The 21,743-nt window shown below is 36.9% G+C and overlaps 4 protein-coding genes across 4 annotated transcripts; 1 reads left to right on the forward strand and 3 right to left on the reverse strand.

The window, feature by feature from the left end:
- Window positions 1–255: 255 nt before the first annotated feature.
- LOC121266585 lies at window positions 256–1,466 on the reverse strand. The gene is made up of 2 exons (XM_041170454.1): window positions 1,085–1,466; window positions 256–586 (listed from the first exon to the last, which is right to left on the reverse strand). Exons 1-2 carry the CDS (start codon window positions 1,372–1,374, stop codon window positions 448–450), a joined length of 429 nt encoding a protein of 142 aa, XP_041026388.1. The 5' UTR covers window positions 1,375–1,466; the 3' UTR covers window positions 256–447.
- Window positions 1,467–4,512: 3,046 nt separating this feature from the next.
- On the reverse strand, window positions 4,513–6,465 carry LOC121266584 (E3 ubiquitin-protein ligase RDUF1-like). The gene has a single exon (XM_041170453.1). It carries the CDS (start codon window positions 6,071–6,073, stop codon window positions 4,952–4,954), a length of 1,122 nt encoding a protein of 373 aa, XP_041026387.1. The 5' UTR covers window positions 6,074–6,465; the 3' UTR covers window positions 4,513–4,951.
- Window positions 6,466–14,960: 8,495 nt separating this feature from the next.
- Window positions 14,961–17,727, forward strand: LOC121266587 (hsp70-binding protein 1). The gene is made up of 6 exons (XM_041170456.1): window positions 14,961–15,235; window positions 15,437–15,579; window positions 15,689–15,739; window positions 16,367–16,588; window positions 16,693–16,795; window positions 17,004–17,727. Exons 1-6 carry the CDS (start codon window positions 15,150–15,152, stop codon window positions 17,575–17,577), a joined length of 1,179 nt encoding a protein of 392 aa, XP_041026390.1. The 5' UTR covers window positions 14,961–15,149; the 3' UTR covers window positions 17,578–17,727.
- Window positions 17,728–17,741: 14 nt separating this feature from the next.
- On the reverse strand, window positions 17,742–20,435 carry LOC121266588 (protein SRG1-like). Its single transcript, XM_041170457.1, has 5 exons — window positions 20,096–20,435; window positions 19,708–19,955; window positions 19,304–19,628; window positions 17,850–18,367; window positions 17,742–17,781 (listed from the first exon to the last, which is right to left on the reverse strand). Exons 1-4 carry the CDS (start codon window positions 20,366–20,368, stop codon window positions 18,098–18,100), a joined length of 1,116 nt encoding a protein of 371 aa, XP_041026391.1. The 5' UTR covers window positions 20,369–20,435; the 3' UTR covers window positions 17,742–17,781; window positions 17,850–18,097.
- Window positions 20,436–21,743: the final 1,308 nt, after the last annotated feature.

Consider the following 21,743-nt stretch of genomic DNA (forward strand, 5'->3'; position numbering starts at 1 on the left):
AGGGCCGAGTAAATCATGTTTGGATGGAATATCTCAAGGGATCATAGCAGCGCTATCTTGTGGCCAAGGAAGAAACAAGGACATAGGCAGCTCATTATGCAGATAAAAAGTGACTTACGCGCGCGCGCGCACACACGAGTTTTTGCAGGCCATTGAGTTTTTATCAGTTTAATGCCTTTGCAATTGGGTTCCTATCATCATGGTCACTAAGACCGTGCATTCCAGAGTCCAAATAACACCAAGATAAACAATTAATTGAAGGAAATAAATAAGGGAAGGGAGATATACATCATCATTATATTGCTTACAATCCTGCAAATATCTGCCTTGTTTATTACGACAAATACATGATTTCCAAGGAGGGACCTCATAGCTTTTAAGAGCGAAGGTTGTGGTTGAATTACAGAGCGAAAAATAAGAGGAGAGGGTATATGGTACAGTGGTCATCTACTTGTCAATTTGGTTGAGCTTGCCAAGACCACTGCAACGAGCGCACACGATTTGTGTCTGGTCCTTCCGTGCCGCATTTGCCCTCAGTGCCGCCCCTCCCTGCCGGACAAACCCCGCTCCATCGCATTCAGGACACCTGTTATATATAAAAGAGCACATATCAAAGGGTATTCGGAACAAAACTGAACGAGTAGTAATTTTAGATTGTCATTTTTAGTCACTAAATGTCTTCATATATCAATTTACTCAAAACGATAATCATTTAAAATATGATATATAATAAAGTGATTGGATCACAATACCAAAAATGATATACAACATTTCGTTAATCGAAGAGCGAATTAATAACAGGGTGTAATGTTGTTGGAATCCCAGTATGTAATTTATAAATCAACAATATACAACTTTCTTTTACCTTACTTTGGTCCCATTTTTGTAATAAACATCTTGATTAAAATTTATGAAGTTTGAAATCAATTCAAGAAACCAGCAAAATATCAGACCTCAATAGGTGTTGTGGGGGGGGGGGGGGGGGGGGGGGGGGGGGGGGGGGGGGGGGGGGGGGGGGGTGGGGGGGAACAAATACAAGGGAAATCCCAAAAACAAAAGCAATAAGAGAGGAAGGTGTAGTTACAAATCCTTGCGGGAAAAGAGGATAGGGAAGGCAGTTCCAAGGAGGGCAACAGCAACAGCACCAGCAATCAGGTAGGTGGTGCCATCTGCAGACACGTCTCCAACAGCAGCAACCACAGTTGATAATCCCCTTTTCTTGTTGTTTATGTCAGTCCTTTTCCACGATATGGCTGTTGAGCCATCTTGTGCTGGTGGAGCACAAAAGCCAGGGCGAGAAGAGCTAGCGGCAAATGCTGATTGACTCTGCGCTTTTGTGGGAAAAATGGGCTTAAGAGCAGCTACCGATACCATATTGTTTAACTCTAATAAATCTTCTGCACTGTTGAAAAGGAAGAGATGGGAGAGTTGGAATTGTTGGATGTCAAAATGACACGGTGCAAGGTTTTTTTATACAAGGGTTTGGCTGACTTGCTGTGTTTTCACAGGGTTTTGCTTACCCAACTTGGATAAGGCCACGTCAGAAGTCAAGATTCTTGCTGTTTTGTGGATAAGGTTGGGTCCCAACCCCTTAACTGATCCAAGAAAACCAACCTCTCATTTTTTGCGAGTTGGTTTTACTGCTTGGTGCTCAACGTGTTGCAAGTTCTTGTAAAGTTTTTCGCCATTACTTTTAAGAAATGAACTAACGTTTTTGGTGCTTTGCAGAACTCCTACTCATGCTGTGATTCAACAATGGGTGACTGGAGCTCAAAGCTGGTGTGTGGTATGTAGTGTATGGATGATGAGTAGAAAAATTCATTTAGTTTATATATAAACAAGTCTTTAAGCTCTGCATTCCATGGCCAAAACATCCACAACTTCTGACATTTTCACGAACTGGTATTTAGAAGAGCATTAGCATACTTTCGCTGATGCGCACAGAAGGGAAAAATCAATCAGTATCTATTAAACTCGAAAGAGGATGAAAAACACAAGAGTCCATCGATTAAGATTCCTGGTTTCAGAGAAAGCTTGATAATTGAGGTACATGGAATATAGACACGATAAGAGGAAGGGCATACAAAAGTCTGGTGTAATGAAGGTATTATAATATGATATTCTGTCCCGCTCCCATTATTTTTGTTGTTTTTTTCTTGTCATAACTCATCAAAGGAACTGGTTTTACCAGCTGCATACTCTGCTGCTCGGTATTATTAGCATTCTCAATTTCCAACTTCTGTCTCTCTTCCCAGAACTTCAAAAAAAAAAAAAACATGATGTTTTATGCATTAAACAACGGTATGCTATCAACTAATTATCTGAAATGGGTGCATCAGGTAATGCCAATTCAAACGTACCCAAAATACAGATACGCGCAGCGCACGGCTGCATACCAACAAAAGAGACAGGACCTCAAGCTCGGTCCAATGTTTATCTGGTTGCAAAAAATGGCATCAACTGCTTGCAGTACACGACGCCCTCGTATTTAATGCACTTTTTTGTATGGATGAGCTAACGGTAGTTCTAAGAAGAAAAGCATAAAGATAAGAATACTTGGACTCGAATATCTCTTCGCAAAAATGAGCTGACGGCAAAGACCTGTGACAAACCATACGCAGAACAGCATGTATCCTTGTTTCGCATTTTATTTTCTAGTAATGTTCATAATGGGAACAACAACTTGTGGCTTTTCCTACACAGAAAGGCACTCGTCTTTCTTATACCGCTCTAATGCTTATCATTTAGCTGCAGAGGCAGTTCAGAATATGCCAAAGAGATGAGCACACAAGAAAATGGGCTACAAGTTCGACCTTGCCTAATAATACATGATTCCATAGATCTTTCAAACGATGAACATTGTCACTTGCTCAATAACAACATTTTTATGAAGGAGAAAGAGCAAGCTGATATGTATTATTGGGAAGCATACCACATGACTAAACTATAAATTCTAACTGAAGGCCAACTCTAACTGCATAGCTGTCCTCCCCTCCTTCCAAACATCCTAAACGTAAATCTTTACTAATTCAAAAATTCCCTTTCCTTGATACTACTGTCTGAGTTGTAGTTATAAAAAAGACAGGGTAAGTTATAAAGTTAGCCATGAGTGCGAAGTTTCACACTAGCTACTTATTAAATTGTGCTTTATAATTGAATCTAAGGAAGCTTCAAATTGACTAGTTTTTTTTAAGGTTATAACATAGATGTGACTAGTGCTTTCTATTGGTTGTTACACATGGAACTAGAGCCACCCAATAAAACCAGTCAAGTGATACTAGGAAGTGTTTGACATGGCACCAACGAAGATGTAGAAAATTTAAGGGAAGTTTGTAACACCCCAACCCCACATATTCCTCTTGCATAAAGTGAGTAGTAGGTTACAACAATAGTCACAACTAAATCCTACATTAGCCATTTACTGGGTGAACTAAACTTTATAATTGATTCTAAGAAAAATCATAAGTTGACTAATCTTTTGGGGTTATGACTAGCTAGCGCTTTCCCATATAACTTTTCGCATTCGGATCCAAAATGAATTCAATATTTGTTATCAGCTGTATACCAAAGTTGGTTTGCTCCTTCAAGATCGAATCCACACTGGATCACATGACCCATTTTAGGGGAAGCAAATGCCTGCCGATTCTAATGTTTCATATAGATTTCCAATTCCCACCTTATTCCTTTGTAGACGAGAGTTGCCTAACAGAAGATGCGCATCAATAATTATAATCTCATGCCAACATAATTTTTTGTGCCCCCATCTTATTCTATAATTTCAACAGTGCTGGTACAATGATGTAATCTGAAGTCCTCTGCAGGCTCTGCCTGAAGTGTAACCCAACCAACATAAGCAAGAGATGCTTAAATTCAAGAGCCAGACTGCATAGCATTAAAAAGAGGAGAAGCTTAACAGCATATTCTATCATTTACTGCAAGGACATGGAATGACCTTGCATGAGTCAAGCCATATTTCTTGGATGGAGTAACAATAGCTTTAAGGGGAAAACCAAAAGTCTCTTATCACAAGTTTTCCACTTCAATTCGCTATGAAAACTGACCTGTGGCAACCAAAGTTCTTCCTTCATCATAAGAATAGGTTTAAAGAAACAAATAAAAGATACCTAACTAGTATCGGTGATCAAGAACATTGTCTTATGAATGTACTGCAACCCGTCTATGCAAGCAATAAGCTATGAGTGCATTCTACCCAACATCCGTTTCCAGAAAACTATTGAATCGAAGATGATCAACATGGTCACCTCGTTAACTCTTCATTCAATGGCATTGCAATCCCTAAAAGTAATAATGACCATAGTCCCATCCTTAACTACCCGTTTGTGAGCCAACACCTATCATAATACACATTAGACCCGAAGGAACCAATCACATGGACCAAGGAAATCAAAACCTGACAAATCCCAGCAAGTAGGCCCATTGTTATTGAACATTGGCATATTGAGTCAAGAACGCCCAAAAGCAGACAAGACCACCAGAGCAGACCATGTTGCGTATGAAAATGTCAAGAACTTCTGTAAAAAAAGGCCAATATTACAAACCAATCTGCTTCTAACGATACATTAAGAGAAAAAGAAAACTGTTCACGATTGTAAAAAAATGTCAAAAACCAGCAGTAGGACTATATGGGGATTAAAACTAGTACAGGAACAGATACACGGCCTAGCACCTCTGCAACGTCCGAAGGCCTACTCGAACTGCAGAACTATCTTCTTCTCCTTGCATCAGTCAGAAATCTAATGGCCAGCCAAGTCCAAAATTCTCTCTGACGGAATTGTTAACAGAGAGATTCCTCAACTCTTCTTCAAAGTATTGTTATGTACAGCAGGTAAGATCATACAACATACAAGTTTTGAAAATTTCTCTTACTGCAACAATTTAGGTAACTCAATAGATAAACTTAACAAAGAATACAACATTAAAGAATCAAGATTCACCGAGTGGAATCATCCAAAGCCACAGGATGGCCGCGGCGCCTCCTCCACGAACGATTAAACACCGCATTAGAGCCACTCCTACGAGTTAGCCCCGGTTCAGAACTCGAACGAGAGGATGATGAAGCAGGTCTAAGCCGACCGAAAAATGATAAGAAGCTACGAAACGCACGTCGCAGTCCACCGGTTTCCCTTGAGCTTCTCACACTCGTCTCCCACAAAATCCTTCTGGGAACGCCACCAGTGTTGAACCCACCATCCACCTCCGTGTAAACAACAGGTAGCTCACGCTCCGCGGCTCTTATCCCCCCAGTAAACCTACCAACCGCAAACCCACCACCAGGAAGTCTCCAAATAGTCAATCCCACGGCCTCTTCGTCTCGAGCTCCATCAGGCTCCGGTGAATTCCTACCGCTCCCACTCACACGCACATCCGTGGGCAACTCGTGCCGACACACCGGACAAGAATTCCTCATGGAGAGCCACGGTAGTATACAATCCGAATGGTAAATGTGCTTACAAGGCATCTCCCGTGCCTCCGAATCGAGCTCGAATTGCTCCTTACAGACCGCGCAATGCGACTCCGTCGAAACGTGGCTCGCGACGATCTTGATAATAGGCATCGACTCAATAGCAGCCTTTGACGCGGGTGGGTGCTCTAACCTCCCGACTCCATTTACCTCTAACTGCGCCAATTGGTCGAGGAGACGGTCGAATCCGGAGCCCATCAAGAACTCCGACATGCTAGTGGGTAGAGGCCGGAGCCCCGAACCAGCTCCATCGTCGTAATAGAGCTCAAAATTACCTCTTTCGGGTTCATTTCGGCCGCCTCCATCTGCTGGCCCACGGAGGACGATGACGGGGTTGAAAGGCGAGCGATCCCCACCATTCCTACGGCTGCGCTGAAGCCTCGGAATGGCGTTGTGTTCGGGAATGGGCGGGTCATCGATGTACACTGAGGCAGCGGGGAACCGGCGGAGCGGAGATCGAGTCGGGGTCCGGATTTCTTCGACAAATCCACCACCGCAGTCGGGGCAGAGGAAGGTGTCATTGGCACGGACCCGAACCAGTATGAATCGGTTGCATCTGTAGCACCAGTAGGAGGAGCCCATCGAAGCCATCGGGGAAATCCGCTGGGAAAGAAAGAAACTGTAAGAAACGAAACCCAAAGTCCCCCTTTCTCTCAAATCTCAAATAAGAGGAAAAAGGCCAGCAATTTCTTGGTCAAATCCGAGAAAAGTCGATCAAAGATTAAAACTTTCAAGTAAACTTTGAGACAGAAATCAAGAAATGGAATGAGATGGTAAGCGAACACCGAAAGAGCGTCACTTCTTTGTCGTCAGAGATCGTGATAGTGAAGAAAACAGAGAAATTGAATTCCGGTGATCTATGAGGAGGCTAATTGAGGAGGAATTGGGAAGCACCGAAAACCTAATTTCTAGGAAATGTACTGAAGAAGCAGAGAGAGAGAGAGATGTGGAAAACGAAGATGGAGAATATGAGAAGGATATGCTCAAAAGGTAGCGTAGAAACGTCCCTCAACGCGTCACAATTCAAGCGTGCAGCCCACGCTTTAATTACTGAATCATTTTCATTTTTTTAATCTTTTTCCTTTTTTTGATTATTAAAACTAATATTTTCCATTAAAAAGGAAAAAAATAAAAATAAAAATGTGATAATGTGTTTGTCTCGAGGCCGAGGGGCGTAGTCGAGTTCAAGGGTGTTAAAAGGCGTCGTTTTTTTTTTAAAAATATTTTATCTCATTTAATAATTATAATTTTTTTAATTTTTAATATAAAATAAAATAAAAAATTTAATTTTTTTAAATTTTAAAACAAAAATAATATTAAGAGATATATTCTAACAATATTTTATTTAATTTTTTATCTTTAATTTCAACTAATCTCATCTCATCTCTAAAAATAAACGAACGTTAAATTTTGTTGATTTAATTGAACTTTCCATGACTTTAAATTTCATGTTTAATAATTAATATTGTATTATTTATATTTTTATGTACACATTTTTACAAATAGAGTTTAATTTTCTTTTAATATCTTTATAAGTTTATATATATATATATATATATATATACATATTTCAATGATAAGACTCACAAGAATTAAATAAATATGTTTAGTAATAGGAATATGATTTCCTCTATATCTTTAAATATCTTAAATATTTCTATTATAAATATAGATATAATACTATAAAATAATAAATATGAAGTTATTTGAATTTATGAGTCAAGAAAATGCTACTTTATCCACTCAACTTATCTCCTCATTATGACACCTCATGTATTTTAATTTTTTTTTTAATTTTTTTCTTTACTTAATAGTTAAGGAAATGACTATTAGTGTATTAATATTTTTTTATATTTTTAAAAAATATTTTAAAATGATAAAAAATATGAATAAAAAAATTAAAAAAAAAATGAAAAGACTAATTTGGCTTAGCGGTCACTTAGAGCGGTGCTACTCAGATCGCAAAGTCTATGAGTCAATCTAAGATTTTAAGCAAGTTGTACCAAATTTTATACGAATTATACCGTTTAATAATTGATCATAATTTTATGTTGATGAACACCTCATTTAATGGACAAATCGAGCTTGAATCTAAATAAGTCAATCTAAAACGGTTTGTCGAGTAGTATTGTTTATTTATAATCTTAATTATAAATATTGCAAAATTATATCATATTTCTAGTTTTGTTTCTGTTTAATCAAAAGAGTTTGATAAGAATTTTAACTTCTTTGTTGAAAATAATGCACTCATTCATAAGCAATCAATCAGTACAATGCTAGAAAGCATGCAATATAGTTTCATATTTAATTTTACAGACGAGACAATTTGCATTTTCACCAATCTTCCTCTTAAAAAGTAAGGCTTTTGTAAGAAGAGGATCAGTACCTACCCTCCATACACTTAGCTTCTAGATTTTCTTTCATCTCTCATCTGCTTGCTCAACTCTTGATGACTCCCACTTTCTTTCTTCTTATGTTGTGGGCCACATAATAAGCACTCTTAATGGTAAATTTACCATCTTTGTTGTAGTTCCATATTAACTTGTCCTCTGTACCACTACTACTTATAGGTATCTGAGACTCACCAATTAATGCCTCCAAGTATAAAAGTATAACTAGTGTATTGGGTGAGATCCCATGATCATTTTCTCGACAATGAGTTTCACAAATTTTATGATGCAAAAATATGTAAGGACAAAAAGGAAATGTAAGATAATGTGACTATCTGTGTTCTGAGTTTTTTGTATACAAAATTTACAAAATTATAAAATGATCAATGGTATATGTATAGAGGTTGTGGGAAATATGGATCACGTATTTGGTTGTGAATCAGTGAAAACTTGGGTTTCATTTTGAAGATAAAAACAAAAAAAACAAAAAAAAAAAAAAAAAGAGAGATTAAATTCCCCTGATACTGAAATTACAAATTTTGTATGTACCGATGTGGATTCACACAAAATGATGCAATCAAAATTTGAACAAAGAAAAAGGTCTAAAGAAACAATTTAACAAGCACTTGGGTTGTAAGTTAGGGTTTCATTTGAATTGAATAAAGGATTGGATTTTTGGGTGCTACATGCTATTACTAACCCAATCAAGGAATCAATAACTTTGAAATAAAGCATGCAATTTACACACCAATATTTGAAATCCCTCATCAAATTAATATCCAACATCATGTTTAGCTCTTGGTAAGAGGAATCCTTGATTGATTCAAAATTTTGTTGTGTCATGAGTCTACAACAGATCAAAAACAAGATATTCCTCGAATACTCACATGTAAATCATGTTTGTCAACATAATGAAGAGAATAATATGAAAATCACAGATACCAAACAGTTATCGAAGCAAATAAAAGCCTTCCTCTACAACCCAAGTTCAGATCTAGCCTCACATCACCATTTTGCTGATGAACATAGGCACAATAAAAACCCTAATAACTATCAGTGAAAGATTCTGAAAAACGGAGAAAGAAAATCCTAATGCTTCCCACAAAAACGAATGAATCTTCCTCTGGCCCTTCTTCTCCTTTTATTCTCATCTCCATCGCCTCTTTCTCTCTCCTGTAACTGATTCTCCCTCGATGTTCACGGATCTACCCTCAAGGGTTTTCTCTCTTTCCTCTCGAGGGTCTCTAAATTCTTCATGTAGCCCTCTTCTTTTCCTTCTGATCAGTACAAGTCTTAAGTCCATTGTAAGAGTCATGGGCCAATTTTGGGCTTGAGCCTATCATGTGGCCTTAGGCCAGAGTACTATAATGGATTAATTTCAACATGTTAGTATGTCTTACAAAAAACCCAGCATTAGAAAGTAAATGGGCCTAATAATCATTTTGCATATTATTAAAATTATTTTTCAGAATATTGTGTATTTTAGTATTTGAGACAAATATAACCTGCTAAATCAAGTAATTCCAATGGACAAATTAATCACAATCTCTCACTAATCAGTATCCTGCATATTATGTCACCTTTCTCATTGTTAAAATTAGCTCTTATGATCAGCTCTTCATTCCACACTTTTAGCTCTTATATAATTAAATCACTCACTTTTACTTCTGAACCTAGTGAAGAAACTTGAGATTAAATACGATAAGTTGATAGTTTAGGCAGTCACTTTTGTCCTCAGATTTTAATCTGCTTACCATTACCTACCTTCCAGATCAAGCCTTCATTCATGAACTCTTTTGCTAACCACATAGTCTCCAGATTAATGGTGGAGAACTACCCAATTTAGCATCCAATATACTTCCTCAATTGAAATATTTTCATTTATAAACTCTTGCCACTGGAGATGAAGGATAATATAAAAACCTCCAACTATGCTTTGCTAGTAGAGTCATGTTAAAATTTTCTATATTTCAAAATCCCAAACCTCCATTACTCTTTGCCCCTCCCATATAATCTCAACTCTTCCAATGTATAGCATTCTTATTTTGGTGATTAACCCACCAAAATTTACAATTTAGCCAACATAGTTGAGATCTTATGGCAGAGTCTTTTAGGGAGTTTAAAGATATTGATAGTGTAGGTAGGAACAGGTTGTAATACAGCTTTGATTAGGATTTTTTTCCCTGCCTTAGATAAATAACTATTTTTTTAGCTATTTATTTTCCATCAAATTTGATCTTTAATTCCTCTAAATGTATTATAGTTTATCTTTCTCACTATAGATGGCAATCCCATGTATTTTTCATAGCTCCCAAAGGCCCCTGCACCTGCTTCCCGAACAATCTGATTTTTCACTGTTGCACCAGTATTTGAACTAAAGAAGATAGATGTCTTATGTCGATTCGATTTCTGACCAGATGCTTTCTTCTATACCTTAAGTAACAGTTGTAAATTGTCCCAACCCAATTGTTTTTCCCTACAGAAGATGACACAATCATTTGTAAATAGTAGATGATTGATTCTTGGTCCCCGTCTTGCCACTTTGACTCCTCTTATTAAATCCTTTTGCTCTGATTTGTTAAGCAAGGAACTTAAATCCTCTGCACATAAAATAAAGAGGTAGGGAGAAAGAGGATCTCCCTGCCTCAAACCACATTTTGGAACAATCCTTTCACCTGGTTTTCTATTCATTAACACAAAATAATTTATTGTTTTGACACAGTTCATGATTAATGCAATCCATCTTTACTCAAATCCTATCTTCCTCATCAATGCTTCTAAATAATCATACTCCACACGATCATATGCCTTCGACATATATAGCTTCAAAGCCATACTTCCTTGAATGCCTTTTTGCTTAGTCTTCACGGTGTGAAGAACTTCATAGAAAACCATGATATTATCAGAAATTAACTTCTCCGGAATAAAGGCACTCTGAGAAAATATAATGATTTCTAGTAGCACCTTCTTAAATCTATTTGCTATAGTCTTTGAAATTATCTTATATAGCACGTTACATAGACTTATAGGTTTAAAATCATGCACAACCACATGATTATTAACCTATGAAATCAAAACAATATATGTAAAATTCAGAGTTGGTGAAGTAATCCCATTATTTAGAAAATCAAGGGCTACAGTTCATACCTCTCCTCTTTAACTATGCTCCAATATTTTTTTATAGAACCCTGCTCTAAAGCCATCAGGTTCAGGTGACTTTAATGGAGACATTTGGTTGAGTGCTTCATCGATTTCTTCTACTGTGAAACTTTTTTCTAATTCCTCATTCATCTGTGTTGTGACGCTGACCTCTACAGTATCCAAAACAACTTCTATATCCTCTAAGAAAGGAGATGTAGAGGAGAAAATTCCTTCAAAGTAATCTTTAAAGGGCCTCTTTATTTCCTCCCTCTTGTCTACAAATTATTACTAGTATCTTTAATCTGTTGCATGTTGCTTCTCCTCCTTCGTTTAATTGCACAAACATGAAAATACTTTATTTTCCTATCTCTATGTTGGTACCAGTTTCTCTTTGTGTCCACTTTAGATCCTCCTGTTCTAGCATGATACCCACATCTTTCTTTGGCTTCTTTATTTCCTCCATATTCCCAATTCCTTCATTTAACTGCATCTGTCTCAATTGCTCAATTTTCTCTTTAATTATTATCTCCCCATGCTTAAAAGTGTGACTGCTCTATTTGCTGATAGCAGAACTAAAAAATTGTAATCTTTTTTGCACTCTATTCATTGGACCTGAGATTGAAACCTCTTTCTTCCATTCTACTTTTATGATTTTACCATAATCTTGCTCTAGTGCCCAACTGATTTCATACTTAAATTGCATTCTTTATGCAAAATTGTTGTTCTGCCCCTTACTCGAATGTAGCATAATAGGTTTATGATCAGAACTACAAGTTGCTAACATCTCTACATTCACATCACTATAAGATTCAAGCCATTTCAAGTTTGCTACCACGTTGTCTAATCTATCCTTTGTAAAAGATTCATCATAGTGATTATTACACCATATAAATAAGTTTCTTGTCCAACCCATATCAAACATATTATAATTTTCTAAAGCCATTATGAACATTTTCATTTGACTTTCATTTCTAGGCCTCTTCCCATATGTCTCTTTCTGAGTTAAAATTTTATTGAAATCCCATATAACACACCACATATTATTAGGTCGTTTAAGTGACTCCAACAATTCCCAGCTTTCTTTTTCTCTTACTTACTTCTGGTTGGCCATAGAAGCCTATTAAAATCCACCTGCATTTCTCATTTTGATTTGTCACCCATCCACTAATATGTCTTTGTGAGTAATTGGTAATCTCAACATTCAATTCTTCTTTCCACAATAGCATGAGTCCTCCACTTCTACCTACCAAACCCACCACAAAACATCCCTCATACCTTAATCGCTTTTTTAGAAAATCTATTCTACCATACTTAAGCATGGTCCCCATTAGAAAAATCAAGCTGAGCTTCTTATCACTTATCATAAATATAAGGTCCTGAACTGTCTGGGGGTTTTCAAGCCCCCGATAGTTCAAACTTAAGGTTTTCATTGGTAATGGTGGGTTGCTTAGCAACCTCCGCCAATTCTAAGCAACCCCCACCAATTCATCACCATTCACTTGCACTGGTCCATCATTCATTCTCTTGATTCTTTTTGCCCACTACATCATGCATTTCAGTTTCCACTACCTCTAGCCAATCTCTTTTCTTACCCACTATAACATGAGTATTAGAAAATGTACCATTTCCTCTTGCCCGTCGTTTCTAGCTTCCTGATCTGTACTTCTTGATTTATGCATTTCTTTCCTTACTAAGCAGCATGCCCTCCTGGACATCAGTATCAGGTGAGATGGTGTCTTTGCTCTTGTCGATACAAGCCAATGGTTCTTCTAGTGAATTATCAACACAATTGGGCCATAAATTAGAGCCCAACCCACTTTGGTTCTCTCTTTCATTTCCTGCATTTTTTTCTCCCCCAGGACACTGATATTGTCTTTAGGAGATACAATCATATCCCAATTTTGAATCCCTAACCCCTCACCTTCATCCACTGTTAGGAAATTTGAATTTCCTTTTTGAATACTCACATTTGTTTATTTCTTCCTATCCCCTAATTCCTTTTTAGTCTCCACTATATTTTGATTGGTTGTAAAAAAGTTAGCCCTTTTTTCCCTTAATCCCTTTTCTCCACCCATCGCCCATCATGATCACCTTCTCATTTAGGCCTGAGGTCTGTTACCCCTCCTCTACCCTCTTCCCCTCTGCCATTACTTCCGAACTTTCCTATTCTATCGCTAGTCTCTGCCTGCAGCCATGACCCAAGTTGATTTGCTCTTCCTTCTCTCATTTCCTTCTGTTGTTTACACAACTGAGTGTCATGCATTATTCTTTTACATGTGAAACACACCTGAGGTAGTTTCTCATATTTTAATGAAATCCACACTTTTGAACCATTCACCCTGATTGTTTCCTCTAGCTAGTGCCTGAGTAAGATCAATTTCCACTTTTACTCTAAGGCACTTCCCCCATCCTATCCTATCTTCATCAACATCTACATCTTCCACTTTTCCAATCGAATTGCCTATGCTTTACCCAATGCCTCTATATGTGTTTGCTAATGGAAAATTGTACAATTGCACCCACAAAGACTCATGATCAAAGTTTATTTTCCTTGATTGTGATTCACCTTCAAATCTCCTTATGACAAACAGGCTATTATCAAATAGCCAAGGTCTACCTTCTTCAACTTTCTACTTATCCGCATGAGTATTGAAGACTATAACAAATAAATTCGTACCCACTTCTTGAAATACTGTTGGTTTACTCAAACTCCATATCTTAGCCATAATAGATGAAATTACTGACTTGCTTATAACTCGATCTAGACATACTTTCCCAATCAGGCATTTCTCTCATTTCTTTTGTATTGTCTCTGTTTCGTCTTCATTCAAGTTGATCCTCTCCGTTTCTTCTTTTGTTAACTTCATTTGTTCTCATAACTTCTCCAACTCTTCCATTTCCACCCTTCGCTATTCACTCCCTCTTTGAAAAATCTTCCGCTTTCTCTATTACTCAGCACAAGTTCGACTGACCTTCACCACCTCTAGTTTCGTTCAAGAGGGAACTCTCAAGAGAGACCAAAGAGGAGACTCTTCAATACTTTTTGAGTTTCAACAGTTAGATTTCTAAAATATTCGAATCTAGCTATCTTTCATTAAATATTTGTCATTCAAACGTTTGTCTTTAAAACCTTTTTAAGATTTTCACGTGACTCAATGGGAACAAAAGCTCTGATTAACAAATTATATATATATATATATATATATATATTTGTCAAGTAATAAAAATACAAAGTTATTCCATAATATATACTAAATATTTAATGTTATAATTATAATTTTTATTAACAATCATAAAAGTTATAAAGAAAAATATTATATACTCTATACTCTCATTTTTCTTATTATTACAATGAGATAAAAGTGTGATGTAAATGTAATATATGGTATAATTCAATTGTAAATGAATTTAACTTCTCGATCTTTTTAATGCTTATAAACCTTGAAATAAGAACCAATAGGCCACGTACATTTGGTTTTATTTTTTTAGAAAAAGAGTATGCTACTAATAATTTCAATTCTCATCATCTCATGATGTGGTATTAAATCATTAAAAATGATTTATTATATTTCACTTGTAGATCTATCATCTAATGCCATATCATGAGATAATGAAATGATGATGAGAAAATATATGATGAATATATTTTTTCTTAAAAAAACTTATGATTTTTATAATTGTTTCAAATTTCATCCAAATATCGTTTAAAACCAATAAAAAAAAATTTCTAATCTTTTTCATTATTTTAATTTTTTTTTTTTTTGTCTAATCGGTTTCTACTTTGCATTTTTTTTTTTTTCCAATTGATTTGTGACATTCGCATGCGCATATGCCACAAATTGGTCATCACAGGCTGGGCCTTAATTGGGCTCGAAAACCGTAGACGAGTCAAGCCCACTAACTTTACCTTTCTGATCTGAACTCTGAAGTCTCCACCTTTCTCTCGCAATCTCAAGACCTTTCCTGAACCCTCTATTTGCTGCCTACATATACCACTCTCTAATTCCATTTCGAGGATTCTTCTCTACATTTCCGCTTTCCTAGCTAGCCAAGCAAAGAAGAAGAAGAAGAAGAACGAAGCAGAAGAAAAAAGGGTGTTTTATTTTTTAATTTTAGGCTTCTGGGTTGTAGTAATAATGGCTAAAGACGGACCCAACTGGGAGGGATTGCTCAAATGGAGCCTCGCTCACGCCGATGGTACTCAGCCCCCTCGTAATTTGAGGTATCCTTCGTGGTCCCTTTGATCGATTCAAGTAAACTAGTCTATGAATTAAATATCATTTCTCGCTGTTTTTTGAACTTTTATTAGAAGCAAATTTCTCTGTGTTACTGGAAATCTAAGGTTCTTATAGATAATCTTGTTAGGTGCTCGAACAGCATTTAATTTTAATGAAATGGGCGTTGATTAATTTGTGTTCATCAGCGAGGAGGATCGAAGATGGTTCATGGAGGCTATGCAATCACAGACTGTTGATGTCATTAAGCGCATGAAGGAGATAACTCTTGTTATGCAAACTCCTGAGCAAGTCTTAGAGGCTCAAGGAGTGACTCCCGCAGATATTGAAGGTGACAATCACGAAAGCATAGTTTTATTTGTCCTTTTTTCTCCCAATTTTCATACTGTTTTTATGGAATATTGATTTGGGCTTCTGTTCGTGGTCTTGTCTTCTGGTAGATATATTGGATGAGTTAGAAGAGCACGTGGAGTCTATTGATATGGCCAACGGTAAGTTCTTACATCTGGCGGGTGTTTATATTGTTTTGTAAAGCTTCTCTAATGGTGGTATTACATTGGCGGATTTGGTAGTTGTATCTTATGGTACTTGCTTTTAGTTGTAATATGCGAATGAGTGCTTGTTAGTGACTATCACCTTGATGGTTGATATCATGTCCATATATCGCACTATATAATCATATGTTCTCCAGGTCTTTTGGATGCTTGACACTAAATTATCTAGTCATTTGCCTACTGCTATATTCTTAAAAGGGTTTTTATTATGTATTCTATCTGCTTATTACAAAGAATTTTTATTAGCTGTTCCTTCAATCACTCGAGAGGGAGAAAAAGTTGCTGAAGTGTTTGGCTTACTCTTCTTGAAAATATTTTCAAAAAATACCCATAAAATGTCATGCCATTGACTGATGTTAGGTGAATTGAGGAATTGATCCAATTTGAATCGATGTTTTATGATAATAGGATGTTGTCATTGGATTTTTATATATAGCATCAGATGCAATAATTTTTAATATATATAACAGTAGTGTGCACTTCGTTTTTTCCTTGTCTTAATACTGCTTCAGCTATGTTCAAGAGTTTGCCTCATCTTTTTGGCTGCTAATGCATTTGTGCCAGACCTGCACTCAGTCGGTGGTTTGGTCCCTCTTCTTGGTTACCTGAAAAACTCCCATGCAAATATTCGGGCAAAGGCTGCTGAAGTTGTAGCAACTATTGTACAGAATAATCCCCGCAGTCAACAACTAGTCATGGAAGCTAATGGCTTAGAACCTCTCCTCTCCAATTTTACTTCAGACCCTGATGTGGCTGTTCGAACTAAAGCACTTGGGGCACTATCTTGTAAGCGCTGACTGTAGTTCTGTAAAGAACATCTTTTGTGGTTAAATTATAGTTGCTTAGGCTGCGACTGATATATGTAAATTTTGCTTTGGGGTTGACTCTAGCTTTAATCCGGCACAACAAACCGGGTATCACGGCATTCCGTCTAGCAAATGGTTATGCAGCTTTGAGAGATGCTTTAGGTTCTGATAGTGTGAGATTTCAAAGGTAACGTGTGGGAACTGTTTAGTTATGTTGTCATTTTCTTTTTCCATTGGAAAATGATTGAAAACTTGAAAAACAAATTGAAAAAAAAAGAAGAAGGCCAGATTTGAATATATTTGGTTTTAGTATTTTGAGGTGCATATATAATTTACTATATATGTTAGATTAACTTCCTTAATCTAGATGTCTAACAAAACTAGCCACTTTTCAGGAAGGCCCTCAATTTGATCCATTACCTACTGCGTGAGAATAATTCAGATTGCAATGTAGTAAGTGAGCTAGGCTTTCCTCGCATGATGATGCACCTAGCTTCAAGTGAAGATGCAGAGGTACGAGAAGCTGCCTTTCGGGGCCTTCTTGAGCTTGCTCGTGACAAGACAGAGGGAGCCAATGGCAGTCTAGGTGAGGAAGATGAAAAATTGAAGCAGCTTCTCCAAGAACGGATGAAGGGTATCAGCTTGATGTCTCCTGAAGATCTTGCGGCTGCTTGGGAGGAGAGGCAGCTTGTAGATTCCCTGTGGAATACATGTTACAATGAGCCATCTTCTCTGCGAGAGAAGGGGCTTCTTGTTCTTCCTGGGGAAGATGCACTTCCACCTGATGTTGCCAGCAAGCATTTTGAACCACCTCTTAGAGCTTGGGCTGCAAACCCATCTGCTAAAAGTCCCAGTTCTGAAAAGAAACAAACTCCTTTGCTTTTAGGATCAGGTCCTCCACCTGATGCTGCAGATGGTCGGAATAACTCAGGTGAAGGAGAGGATGCTAATGGACAGTTGAATGGGTAAAACCTAGAGAGAATATGGGGCCGGAGCCAGCCTTTGGAGCGTGGGATTTTTTGTTTTCCTAACGTATCATGCCTTTCGTTATGTATTTTTTCAGCACATCTCCCCTGCCTTGTTCTCATCTCACATCCGAATCTTAGGAATGTTGCCAGAAGTTCTCGTTTGCCTTTTGCCTTTGTTTGATATTAAAGTCTGAAGTTTGGTAGCCTAAATGATGTGACATAGGGATTGTTGCATAAAAATATGTGTTAAATATGCTTTGCAACGTATGAGACCTTAATGAGTTAAATGTGCTGTAGAATCTAGTGTTTTTCGAACTTTTGTCTTTCCTTCTGATTTGGATTGATACTTTGCTCATAATATACCGTTTTTGCAATGAACAGTATACACATTGAGTTCAATCATCTCCTATAAATTTATATGGTTGTCTTTCACTGTACGAAGTATGTAAAAGCCATGGTGGAGAAGAGAAATGCAAGAAATAACGTTACATAAAAACAGAGTATGTGAAATTGTCAATCTTTCAATTTGCCCTATACTCGATTGTTTCCAGTTTTGCGAAGTCAGTGTGGGCCTTTCCATCCATTTTCCTCTTCATGGATTGCCTCAGATAATCTCCAAACCTGACTTTCTTGTACATCTTACTGGACTTTGCGGCATCTGACACATACCCTAATGGCTCAATTTCTACATCATCGTGTGGGCAGACAAATGCTGCATAAGATATCCTTGCCTTGCTCTCGTTTGTCACTGCCCTGTGCTCAATGCTTTTGTACTTCCCATTGCTCCATATCTGATATTACAACACAACAAACCAAATCTTTAGTTCCAGGAATAGGTATAATTTGGATTCCATAGAATTCTGATTCCAACTCTATGGCTTAGATATTCTATAATTTCAACTTTATGGCTTAGAGTGAAAAAGAGATAGACATATAAAATAAGTTTCACACGGTATTTAATATTCAATAATTGTCGTGAGACTTACTGTGTCTCTCTTTCTCTTCCATTCTAGACCTTAAAGAGTCCTACATGAACTCTATTACTTGCTATAAGGGCATCGAGGTCCCTAATCTCAAATAAGAGAGAGAGATGCATGTGAAGTGAGTTTTACAATATTTATTAAGTGAGATGAGACACAAAATTCTCATCTTATATTATCATTACAACTTTTTCAAATTTCTACATAAAATATAATAAACAATTCAACTTTTTTAAATTCTAAAATAATAATAATATTAAAAAATAAAATTTTGAACTTTCATCTAAAACAAAAAATTTTCATCTCACTATCCAAACCTACTTAGGGCAATCTTCATGTGCCTACTTTTCTTCTACTTGGGACTTTCAAGTTTAGAAAAAAGAGTAATGTTATACACCACATTCTCATCCTATTTTGATCATATTAAGTAGTATGTAGCACATTCATCACCATTAGATGAAAAAGAAACATGAAATAAATGATCATTTAATGGTGATAAATGTACCACATCATACTTAGTGGGATAAAAAGTAAGATGATAGTATGGTGTATAGAATACTCTCATTCTCATGCCTCTGGGTTTTCTTCAAATGATGACATGACACTAAGAAACGTGGATGTCATGTCTGTGTGTAGAATAACTTTTGTAAAATTTGTGTAGATTAGCATTTTTCCTATTGCTATTATGGGAATTCCTTCTGGAATATGCTTTCTTAAAGGACAAAGTCGAAACTTGGGGACCAATACCTCAATAGCATCTCCAACATTCACAACAAGAGCATTGGGGATGGGCTTGAGGGGCACCCATGCTCCTCCATGTCTAACTTGTAACCCGCATACATCATCCTTTTGCATGAGTATGGTTATGGTGCTTGAGTCCGAGTGTGGACTTAAACCTAGTACTTTGTCAGGAGTGTGGCAGGGAGGATAGTAGTTTACACGCAAACCTTGTACCAACTCTTTGTGCAGACCAAGCAGAGCATCCTTTTCTGTCCCCATAATCAGAGACAGCGAACCTAGGAGCTCCACCGCGATTCTTCTGACTTCACTCGAGTACATTTCAATGGCTTCCCTGCATTTGTGGGATAACCTTAGTTTTCAAATTGCAGAATCCTCCAGTTTTCTTGAACTCAAATGCATTGGAAACGTACCTGATTCCCTTGGGTTGGTTTGGCCAAAGTTGTAGCTTACGATATTGGGTTGGATAAACGACGAGAATAAGTGCATCGGACCAGTCGAGTGTCTGCTCTTCAGAAACCACATAAGCATGTCCGTAACCTTGTATGTCATCCGATGGCATTGAATACCTGTTCTTCTCTTCTAGTGGAAGATAAAAAAACTCAGCTGTGACGTCCTTTGTATTCTGCAGCACTTCGCTTGCTACTCCGTGATTTATCACCTGATCAAAATGAGTTTTCAATGTGAAAGCTGAGATTTTATATATGCTGGAGACTCAACCTCATCCAAGATGCAAAATAGCATCTTATCTGCAACCTTTTATCTCTGCGTCGTTTGCAAAATATGAATGAATATAATTACCTGAAAGAAGCCCCAGTCTTTGCATGCAAGATCCAGCCTCTTAAGCTCCTCTGCGTCTCCTTTTGACAGCAATGATAAATCAAGGACTGGAATCTCGAAGGAAAGATGAGGCTGAACTGTGTCATTCTGCATGTCTTCATGTTTCCTTGCATATCTTTCAGGAATCTGAAAAGGGTCAGACCTCATCATTTCTTGAACATTTGGAACTGGAAGAGATGGTGCATAAGTGGGAACATAAGTCTCCTCTGCAAATTCCTTTATATTGGAATCCATGTTTCCTATGCCTGGAAGAGTTGGGCTTTGAGATTTTTATTAGTAATCCGTTCCTCAATGCTCCCATGAATTTATAGCCATAGATGATCACTTCAATCTTGTGATCTTGAATTCCTCAGAAGTGAAGATTAAATTGGTGAATAATTCCTTTGGTTCCCTGTACCCAAGCCGACTTAGGGCCCGTTTGGATATGAGATACAACACCTCATTTCATCTAATTTCAACTAATAATCTCACTATTATTCACAAACCATTTCAACTCATTTCCTTTTATCACTATCCAAACGGGCCTTACTCTTTTGTCTATCACGAGCCGGCTGCCGCACAAGAGACTGAAATTAGAAGACCACCAGTGACGCTGACTGCAAAAGAGAGTTTTAAGTTTTCTTAATTGGATTAAAGGTAAAATCAATTGTCTAATTTTAAGTCTTTATAAACGAATTTCTTCTGAGTTTTTTTTATTTTAATGTTTTCATTTGAGAAATCGGAATTTTTTATAACTAATTCACACAAAATTAAATAATTTTATTTAAAAAATTTTACACGACACATTATATAATTTAATTTAAATGATAAATTATATAAAAAATTAAGATTGATTTAAAAAATAATTAATCCTACATTTATGTGAGGAGGGTCCCATGTCCGAAGCAAGACGAAAAGAAAAAGGACATTCAATCTCGATCTTGATAGATCAGAATCAAGCGTAAAATGATTAATTTTGGTGTTGGTGGTTTGTGATTTGGATTTTCTTGTAACTCTATTTTCGTTAATGCATGAACGTTTCCCTAGTGGCCTCCGCCTCCTGATAATTGATATGTATGGAGGTAGCCATTGCGACAGAACGTTGGAAACATTAATCCAAGCCTTGCATGGTTGGTCATAGATTGGCCATCCACACCACTAATGGTAAGAAATGGATCATATACATTTACATATCCATCACGTCTTGTTACATAGCTTGCACAAAGACACTGTATTGCACGGCTCATTTCATTTCATCTCATCGTTTTATAATTTTCTCAAACTCTCATATAAAATATAATAAACAATTTAATTTTTTCAAATCTCAAAACAAAAATTATATTCTAATAATATTTTATTTAACTTTCAATTTTCATCTCATTTAATCTCAATTCAACTCAACTCACTATCCAAACATCTAGTAGAGCATGCATGCGACTAGTACAAGGTAAAGTGCAGTCAAAGTTGAATTCAAAATTACCAAGACTGCATCAAGGGTTACAGGTAAAGGGATCTGAATTTAGAAAAGAAAGTTGCAAGCTGCATAGATCTTGGATTCGATAAAGCCATATCATGCTCATGTGTGAAGATAAATTGTCAAATGATTCGATGTTTATCTCTGAAATCTGAA

The sequence above is a fragment of the Juglans microcarpa x Juglans regia genome, chromosome 5D (assembly GCF_004785595.1).
Source record: "Juglans microcarpa x Juglans regia isolate MS1-56 chromosome 5D, Jm3101_v1.0, whole genome shotgun sequence".
NCBI classification, from domain to species: domain Eukaryota; kingdom Viridiplantae; phylum Streptophyta; class Magnoliopsida; order Fagales; family Juglandaceae; genus Juglans; species Juglans microcarpa x Juglans regia.